Source organism: Synchiropus splendidus, chromosome 14 (assembly GCF_027744825.2).
Source record: "Synchiropus splendidus isolate RoL2022-P1 chromosome 14, RoL_Sspl_1.0, whole genome shotgun sequence".
Classification (NCBI taxonomy): Eukaryota; Metazoa; Chordata; class Actinopteri; order Syngnathiformes; family Callionymidae; genus Synchiropus; species Synchiropus splendidus.
In genome coordinates, this window is record NC_071347.1 from 13,101,241 (window position 1) to 13,111,385 (window position 10,145).

The following is a 10,145-nucleotide window of genomic DNA, read 5'->3' on the forward strand; positions in this document are numbered from 1 at the left end:
TCATCTTCACCTCACAACTTATAATCTTAAGTATTTTTCATTTCATATCCCAAACCTAAAGGTCAAAATGCTGCTGATCATAATGTCTGTGGTGCAAGTTGCATCAAGATTCTGCCTCGCCACCGAACAAGAAGCTCATCCTCTCAGCCAGAAATCTGATCAGGTGATAAAACAAAGTGAGAACATAACAAGAAGAAAGCAGCAGCACCACTCATGACATGAAAGTACATCAGAATGATGGTGGTTTTATGCTTTTTCAACAGTAGAATCCTAAAAGAAACACTAGAATAACATGACATGTACATGACCACGGCTCACGGAATTGAAGTTCGCCACATGGGCACTTGACGGAACAGACCAGGTTGGAGAATGGAGTGAAAATGACTTCTCAATATTAGTGTATTTATTATTTATCCCTTTGCCTCATTCGTTCTCTTTCTGTTTGCTTCTTGACTGGCTACTTTCTGCTCAACGACACATTTCAAGAGCCGATTATCGGCCATTTTCAGAGCCGATTATCGGCATGATTTTACTCCTTGCACACCCCAGACATAAGGATAGAAGAATTATGATAATCATGGGTTTACCATCTGTGGTCGAAAAGGAGCAAAATCAGGACAAAAATGATTGTTATGTGTGTGGCCCACATTATGTACTTTATGACTCAAGGGGCGAGATCGATGGGTCTTTTCAAGTCTCCTAAAATATTAACAAGTAAAACACATCTCGGCTGATGCGTTCCAATTCAGCTTTTGTGTGTCTGTCATCGTCCATATCAGGCCGAAGTCACATGACCGAATCCAGTTCAAGATTTCAAACGTCATCGATATGAAATTTCAATTGATCCACTGAAATACAATCATCTGCCGCTTCCATTTTTAAACACAGGCGTTTTCCATTCTAACTCGAGCGTTTGCAGCACTAAAACTAAATGCTACACAATCACATTTGATGTTGTTCTGTGGGTACACATCCTCTCTGGTAAATGTCACACTGACAAGCACAAAGTCTGGTCACCACAGTCCTTCCCCCAGGGGTTCCAGCACTGCCACTTCCTCTCAAGTGTACTATGATCACAACCAGAAGTCTTTTGCTGCCATTTCCCTCGCAGCACCGAGGGTTGAAGAGGTTGACTATAGTGGACTGATGAGACACCTGCATCATTTTTTGTCAGATCCCCCTCATGCCGTCCACCACTCCAGTTGGGTCTCGCTCTGCTGTGCTCAATACAAATCTGCAAAAGTGTCATGTTGGATGTGTAGTAAGCGCTGAGGGCAACGGTTGCTCTCTGTTGTCTTACAAATATGTTTTGATCATTTAAAGTGAACCACTGAAAAGCCAGGTCTGGGGGCCACATACGGCCCTCTGGCTGAATTTATCCAGCGCTAAACTGAGCTGGGTGGGATGTTCTGAGTGTTGTCACTGTTTCAAGTCCAGCTGTTGGTATTTTTTATTTATTTAATATATCTTAAAGCATTCCATAGTACTTCCTTCCATTGTTTTTTTTAATTGTATGTTTATGTGCAATGAATTCGATTTGAAATTGTTCAACTAAATAAGATGGGAATTATCATTTTATTTTATTTTTTTCATTTTTTAATTCATTTGTTGTTATTTGTCAACCTTAGAACTGGCTTGATTTGTTGGTTTGTTAGATAATGAAAAATATGTCTGTATAATGCAACCACACCTTTTGATACACAAAAGAACATGTTTCCAAGAATTTCAATGAGAAAACTCGAGACTGAGTCAAATTTTACAGTTTTTTTGTTTTATTATTGTTATTATTATTGTTATTATTATTATTAATGTGTTTTCTGACATCGTTTTGGTTTTGTTACATTTTTGATGTTTTTTAATTGACATGTATTCGACAGTTGTTAACAGTTATCTAAAATATAACTTTTTATATACAGTTAAACACTTGAACAGGAATCAAGCCTGTAACTTGTTCAGTAAGAAAATGTTGTGGGTTTATAACTTTCAGGACTATCTTTCTAACAAATCTAAAAAAATAATAATGATTATGATCATATGCCCACACGTCCATGTTAATCATTTAACATCATATATCGAAGGGTCGTTCTTTTTTTCCACTCTTTGTTTTTGGTATTCAAGCGTTCGTCACCGCTCGATTGCTGAGCAAAATGTGAGAACTAAGGTTTCCTCGGGACTTGAATGCATCACAATGCCTTCGCTGGTCCACTGACCAATCAGAGCCCTGCATGCTGCGGCGCGTGTACTGTTCGCGCGTGGGGCTTTATTGAAGACGCGTGAGCTCGTGTCCCGTCCATCTGAGCGGTGAGGCCACTGAAATCAACCGAAAACGCTCCGCTCGTTCGGTCATTTACTGCAGCGCGAGCCGGGTAACGTGAGAGTGTGACCCCGTTATTGGTCAACTGTCCTGGAAGCTGCGAGCTGCGTTCCCCGTGTTGTTATTTTCACCCCTGAAGCTAACTGCTATTAGCTTGTTAGCAAGCGGCGGGCTAACCGAGAAAGGAGGGGGAAAGTGCGTTTTGTTTTTGACAACATGCTTCTATTCGGCGCGCCGCTAAATCTCCACGCAAATCTAGAAGTGTTTCTCGTTCTGTTTGGTCGGAAATTGTGTAAGACAATGCGCAGAAGTGGTTTTGCTTAGCACGTTGTTGGCGAGTTGGTTGTGTTTCTGACACCGCCCTGCTTTATTGTTGCCCCTAAGATCGGTTTATACGAGTGATAAAACCTCGGTGTACAGTTTTTATTGTTGCAGGTTTCGATACAGTGACTGCCACGTTCTGTTGCCGTAGAAATGTTAGTTTAAATTAGCTGGTAAGCGGAGGCCAGCTGTCGTTAGCATGCCAGTGCGTCATCGGCCTGCGTTTGTCAAACACCAGCTATTTCATTCACTGATCGTCCTTTCCACTCGAGTTCCGAGGCAGCACCGGCTTATCCGTGCTCTAGGTCTAAAACTGATGACCTATTGACCTCCTCCTCACGCTGCTATCACTTCGATGACGGTCTTTAATAACGGCATTTCTGTTTGTCACAGAGCAAGAACCTGTCATCTGGTCATGGAAGGCAATAAAGGTAAGTGCGTTTGTTTACTGACGACTTTGTCTGCAAAGAAATATTGTTGTTTGCCGTAAAGGTGGACTGCAGGTTTGATTTAAACTCATGGTTATTTTTGTCCAATAAGTACTGGCATGGTTTCCCAATTAGACATTTGCCACCGTCCAGGTCATTGTACTTAAAGGATTTAATAAGGCAATCCAGGCGACTGGCTTGCTGCTTTTGGAAGAAAGGTGAACATATTAAAGTTGATACGTTGCCTCGCTTCAAGCCTCCCCCTGTTTCCCAGTGACTGTACGTAAACTGTGACACAATTTAGCACCAGTTTATAGGTCTAGAACTTTCAGTTCCTTATAACTTGTTCTCTGAAGAACCTGAATGTCATCAAATGTGAGTTTCAAATACACTCTACCTGTCTGTATATTTGTTAAGGCTACTTCTGTGTGTGTGTGGAATATACCATCTAGTTGTTCTCGTAGTTAACTTGCAGCTGAGCAATGAAATCCATTGTTACCTTACTCTTTTGTGACACTGCCCACGGTCAACAACATTACAGACATTTTTCGATCGCAAGAACATACAAATACACAACTCAGGAAATAGAACAGTGTGGAAAATTCTGTTCAAGTTTTGAGAATGAATCTAGTCCACATACTATATGTACAATAAAATCTCCATCTTCCTTATGGCTAATTCCCATTCCAAAATGCAAAAAGCAATACTCAACAAATACTCGCGATAGATGCTCATTCTGGTGCATTTTCCTGCAGGTAAAGGAGACACAGGAATCCAGAACCCATCCGGACAGGGGGACAAACCTGTCGGCTTCCAGTTTCTGGAGAGGTGGGTTTAGTTATGATGTATACCTCAATGTTGATGTGTTTGTTTTGACAGGGACACTACTTGTCTTTGTTGATGTGGGCATTTATGTTTTGTTAGTTGTATGAAGTGGATACATGAATCCCTGATTGTATGTCCCTCCTTTAAAACTGTCAAACATAATTATCACAGTATTCTCTGTGTCTGTTGCTTCCGCAAGGATTGGTTCCAAGCCTGCCAGGCAAGTGTTTCACCTGTGAATCAAAACCTGTTTATGAGGTTGTTGATTTCTGTTGTGGCGGTTATTTATTTATGTATTTTTTAATACTTGACCTATTTCCTTTGTGTAGCGATTTTCGTGTTTGTAATAAACTATTTAAATCGGATGTAAAGGTGTCTACTATATTGCAGGGCTGGGAGGGTTGTTGTAAGCAAAATTTAAATGAACATTAAATACAATTTTACAAACCTGCTCATATGCTGGCAAGGTCATTTGACGAAAACCAGATCAGGTGTATATTACCACCTGGTTTCACATGCCCAATATCAAATACAGTGTGTTACCAGGGTTGTGGATTTTAATCATATAAAGGACCAACTCCCAATGTATTGTCCAGGCCTTTTCTGTAACCAGTTAGTGAAGGAGTCCAGTGTTGTCGAGTGCAACCTGATATTAAAGTGTCCAGTGGAGGGTGAATTAAACCCAACGTTACTGGAATCAGATCTGAATTGCTGTAACACTGACTCTTTATCTAAATGTGCCCTTGCCAGTGAAGTACAAGTTTAAAACATTTCAAACGTGGTTTCCGAACATGAGTGTTTTGCTCAGTATTTGATGACCAAGTGGATTGTTTCCTTGTTTGTAGCATGCTTCCTAAAGCAGTGAAGAGGCGAGTGCACGCTTTGAAAAGGCTACAGCTACAATGTGCCAACATTGAAGCAAAGTTTTATGAAGAAGTCCATGAGCTTGAGAGGAAGTATGCAGCACTCTATCAACCACATTTCGACAAGGTACCGCAAATGTTTGACACTCTTCTGCCCTTTACTTTAATATAAACTTGTTTAATCATGTATCAACATTTTGTCTGGGGTTGAAAGTTATTGCCATGTTATAGATACACCTTACCATTAAATCTTCCTGGTGGGAACCAGATACCATTTGTTTTATACTGCATTTGGTGCTGAAATAAAAACTATCGCAGCAAGTAGTCAACTGTTCCTTTGTCAGTGGGGACTATTTCCAGAGTTGGTGACAAGAACAGAGCCATTCATAGTTGCAGTGTGACAGATGACTGACAGCTGAACCCAGGCTGCACCTGTCAGTGCACGTTTTGTAGCGACAAGATTTTCCTGACAATTGTTGGTTTTCCAAATGAGCTTAACTGCTATGCTAATGTGTGTGTGTTTGTGCTACAATCTTTTTTCATTTCATTTTTATTTTTTTGTTCCGTAGAGGAGAGAGATTGTCACAGGCTCAGTGGAACCCACAGACGAGGAGTGCGAGTGGCACAGCGACAGAGATGAAGAGGAGGAATTAGCTGTAAGTCGAGTGTTTTCTTCATCAGATTTTCACATTAAAATGTTTTTTTTTTCTGAGTGCTAGTACACAGTTGGCTGAAGATATTTTCCCTTTCTGTTAGGAGGGAGTCAAGGACAAGGTTTCTATTGAGGACACAAAAAAAGAGGATGCAACACCAGAGAATGATCCCAAGGGCATCCCTGAGTTCTGGCTCACCATATTCAAAAGTGTGGACATGCTGAGTGACATGCTCCAGGTCCGTCTCACTTACTCACTTGGTTCTCCTTCATCACATTTTACGGTGTTTTTTCTCAAATTCGTATTGTCTGTCGATCCCTTGCAACAGGAGCACGATGAGCCCATTCTGCAGCACCTGAAAGATATTCAAGTCAAGTTCTCTGAACCAGGGCAGCCAATGGTTGGTGTTCAACTGAGGAATTGATTCTGAAATACGTTGCAGTAATTCGTGTTTTAAGGAACATCTTTTGCTCCCCAGAGTTTCACATTAGAGTTCCACTTTGAGCCCAATGGCTACTTCAACAACGCAGTCCTCACTAAAGTCTACAAGATGAAGTCGGAGCCCGACTCCACAGACCCCTTTTCATTTGAGGGCCCAGAAATCGTCGACTGTGAAGGGTAGGCAGAGCATTTGACACGTGTACACATCCTCCCCCTTGTGACATCTTGTGTTGTCATTTCCTGGCTGCAGTTGCCAGATCGACTGGCACAAAGGGAAGGACGTGACGGTGAAAACTATCAAGAAGAAGCAGAAGCATAAAGGCCGCGGCACCGTTCGCACCGTGACCAAGCAGGTTCCCAACGACTCTTTCTTCAACTTCTTCAACCCGGTCAAAGGTGAGCAGTGAATCCAAAATGACGCCGCAGCTAACGATCAGATTTCATGGAAATCTTCTCACTGCGAGTAGCTAAACTCACCTGTAGAGGGCGCCACATCCGCAGCTTTTAAGTGATTGCAGCCAATGGTGGCTCTCACAATCTGAAGTTGTCATTCGTTTGAGTCTTTAGTTTTTTCTGAAAAGTTGAATTTTTTTTTTCCTTGTGTTGGAAGTCCCTATCAGAAACGCTTGCTGTCACTTTATATTTGTCTGTGATCTCAATAGTCATTGTATTTGTTATTATATCTTTGTATCATTAACTGAAATATATATCTGACCTGACATGCATAATAAACAATGTCTTCAGTCTAAGTTGAGCAGCAAACTACATGCTCCCATCAGACAGACGTGTCCGGACCCATCCTGTCGTTGACCTGAACAAATAATGGCTGGCTGGTTCAGTCTTGCCTCAACTTATGACTGCGAGCTAAAAATAGATCTGTTGAGCGTGTTCGAGGCGTGGCGCTCTTGAGGTGGGACGCCCTTCGGTTATTGAGCCATCACCCACTTAACATTTCTGTAAGCCCTGTGTTACGGCTGCACCTTCCCAGAATTTGTTAGAGTGGCAAATATCAACTATTTATGGCTCAAAAACGCTTCTATTCCTCTCCCGGAATCATGTTTGAGCATGTTTGTGTTTCGCTTGTGCTCCCACACTTTCTTAATGCGCCAAATTTGGCGCAAAAATATCCAAGTGTTTAAGGTTCTTAAGAGTTTAATTTTGTTTTTCTTCATTTTCAGCTTCGCCTGATGGTGAATTGGTGAGCAAAAATCCACCCTGGCTTTTTAAACGATGATCTCAATGTCCATGTCAAAACTGTGTTATTGTGCTCGAACAGGACGAAGACTCTGAGTTCACTTTAGCCACAGACTTTGAGATCGGCCACTTCTTCCGCGAGAGAATAGTCCCCAGAGCCGTGCTGTATTTCACCGGGGAAGCCCTGGAAGACGACGAGAGCGTGAGTGTTCGCTGTTGAGCACAGTCCCAGCTGGCCTCCGCTAACATGTGTCCCTTTTGTTGCTGCAGTTTGAAGAGGAGGAGATGGACGAAGGAGATGAGGTTGGTAGTTGGAGTTCACTGTGTATTTTGGTAAGAGCTTTTGTCTTTATCTCCCTTTCTGTTCTACAGGATGGAGACGAAGAAGGCGACGAGGACGACGATGAAGATGAGGGAGACATCGATCCCACGGTACGAGAGTGTTTCAGTGCTTGAAAATAGTTTGTTTAAATGGGCCCTCTTCAATTGAAATAAAACAGCAGACAGCTCCTACATTTACACGTTGTCGATGAACCGCTGTGTCCGTCCAAGTCAATAAACGCGTCACGTATGAAGGGACTTCAGCTGCTTCTGCAGATAAGCCGCCTGTGAAATAATAGAACTGAGTTAAGCAACCAGGCCAGTAGTGTAGCCTGAAGCAGGAGGAGTGTCTGAGCTGCGATTCCTGGGAGGGAACCTTGGTGAGCAGGCGATGGATGGTGACGTCTCAGCCAATGTCAAATAAGGGATGTGAGCCTGTTATCTGAGGCTCTCACGTTGGCTTCATCGTCCCCTCCTGTTGGCCACTTCAGCTTCTCAGCCAGTTGTTTATGTGTTCAGTCAGCAATAGTTCTCCTCCTGTCTCATGTGATGATTAATGTTTCCTTTCCCTGTCTCTCCCTGGATCCTTCCCGTTACAGGCATAAGCTTATTCCACCCATGCATATGTAGGTAAGGGAGAACCCTGTAGCTCACGCCCCCTGGCTGCCTGTCTTTTCCTCTCTCTGATCAGACTTGTAGCTGAAGGTGGTTAGACCCTTTGATCTGCCTCTCCTCACCCGGCTTTAACTTCCTCTTCTGTCAAACCAGGTTAACAATAGTCACCTCCTCCTTCCTCCTGCTGCTTCTTGTCAACATCCCGCTGTCGACTGGCTTCCTCACGTCTCTCTCTCCCCGCAGAAAGAGCCACCTCAGCCTGCGGAATGCAAACAGCAGTAACCACGGCGAACGTTGACAACGGAGACCTGCTGCCCATCAAATCAGATACTGGCCACTCGGCAAGTTCCCCTTATGAACTCTGGATGAAACGCAATAGGACACAACCTGCGTTTATATTTGTGCATGACCGTTTCAGTTTTTTTTCTTTCTTTTTTTGTCTTGCATTGCTGTTTTTCGTTTGCCTTCATGACACCAGAGGCGAACACTCACACCCTGACCTCACATTGGAGCTGCAGAGAAGATCAAATGCAAGTGTAGGAGAAGGTCGCATCCCATCTCTAGATCTTAGGAGAAATAAATCAGTTACTCAGGGTTTTTTTATGCCAACAAGCGTTAGTTTACCGGAAACCTGCTGAACAAAATTGACTTCACTGGGGTTGTTCACTGTTTGTTTCTCTTTTGTTATATATATATATATATATATCTCAAAAAATGTGTCATTTCATTAGCTTTTTGGTTTTTTTTTTTTTTTTTTTTTAATATTCACTGTCATGTCATTGGACTATTTATTCTGGTGTCATGCCGTCGGGTGAAGTTGGTGCATCTTAGAGCTGGACTGAACTGAAGACTGCCAATAGTGTGAATTGAATTGAAAACCTTTAAAATGAAAAGCACTTGTTCTACAGAAAGATCCGTCTAATGTTTCTCCCCTCGCAACACTTACCCCGACAAATTGGACTGATGGCCACTCTTGAATTCTGCTGTTGCTCTAGTTTCCTTTGCCAAAATGAAAGATGGCGCCGCCCTCTGTTCTTTTAACGTTTGCCAATTGTCCTTAACCTTATGTAACTAATGACAGCAAAGGTTTAAATATACAAATATTTCTGTTGATGTACGATAATTCAGTAGAATGTTTGTGGAAAAACTAATGTAACACATTGCCAATGTATTTTATACTGCCCTCGGGTTTCGGTTGTCGCCTGCTCGTCAAATGATCCCCGCCCGCCCCTCTCCCCGGCCCCCTTCCCTTCGAGAACGTACGATCGCAAGTCGTGTTGGACAGAGAACTCCGCGCCACCGTGTTCCAACCCTCAACATTGGCATGTGTGCAGCGATGGCCTTAACTGGTTCTTATTCACAATTTGTTATATTTGCAATATTTCTTTTCAATTTGTACAAAGTTAGTTAAGATATTCTATTAAAGTTGTGCGACATGGACACGGTTGTCGGTCGAATTCTTCGGTCTTGAAACCTGTTTCCACATCCAACAGTGTTAGTTTCCTGTCATCCTTCAGGTTTGCTTTTGGAATGTAACCACAACAGCGGTTATTTCGCTAAAGAGTGGGTCACTTTTCTTCATACTTTCCAACTTCTACAAAGAACTCTGGTAACTAGGATGCAGGAATTTTCTGATGCTCTGCCAAACATCAGGCTTTGCATCTGAAATGTCTGGAATTCCTGTGATACAAAGTGTGTACGCTGAGCTCACTGCATTATGGGAGAAATAGAGCATCTCCGCCTTTTGTGAGTTTTCCATCCTCTGTAACTTTGCTCTCTATCGACTCCCATTGCCGACCTGTCACCTCCAATACCAGATCAGTCCTTTTGGTGATTAAACCGTTTCTGCTGTGGTGAATCATGACTTCTTTGTTTTGTACAGCTCACTCTGTAATCTGGGCTCTTCGCTTGAGAACAACGTGCTGTTCATAGTTTGACCACAATGTGGGCGACGGACGACGTAACCGCCGGGACAAGGCGGACGATTGTCTCTCGACAGGCGGAAACAGGATTTTGCAGCACTGAACACGACCCAAATATTAATACATGCCGCCAACTAGATGTGAGTTTCTCCAAATATGTTTTAAATATAGGACCTCTGAACGCCGCTAAATAAAAGATGGCGACCGCACATGTGACAGAAAGGAGGTTCAGAGTTAAAAAGAAAAAT

At 42.7% G+C, this 10,145-nt stretch overlaps 1 protein-coding gene across 5 annotated transcripts; it reads left to right on the plus strand.

Annotated features, from left to right (window-relative positions):
* Positions 1-2,215: 2,215 nt before the first annotated feature.
* On the plus strand, positions 2,216-9,833 carry nap1l4a (nucleosome assembly protein 1-like 4a). Of its 5 annotated transcripts, XM_053885325.1 has the most exons (16): positions 2,216-2,301; positions 3,029-3,066; positions 3,819-3,891; positions 4,088-4,108; positions 4,734-4,878; positions 5,321-5,407; positions 5,508-5,642; positions 5,733-5,804; positions 5,883-6,022; positions 6,096-6,241; positions 7,024-7,043; positions 7,122-7,241; positions 7,310-7,342; positions 7,412-7,471; positions 7,960-7,990; positions 8,219-9,833. In XM_053885325.1, exons 2-15 carry the CDS (start codon positions 3,051-3,053, stop codon positions 7,963-7,965), a joined length of 1,074 nt encoding a protein of 357 aa, XP_053741300.1. In that variant the 5' UTR covers positions 2,216-2,301; positions 3,029-3,050; the 3' UTR covers positions 7,966-7,990; positions 8,219-9,833. The 5 variants fall into 5 exon arrangements, with proteins under 5 accessions (XP_053741300.1, XP_053741295.1, XP_053741298.1 ...); XM_053885320.1 differs by lacking the exon at positions 7,960-7,990; XM_053885322.1 differs by lacking the exons at positions 2,216-2,301; positions 7,960-7,990 and adding an exon at positions 2,303-2,366.
* The last annotated feature ends 312 nt before the right edge of the window (positions 9,834-10,145 follow it).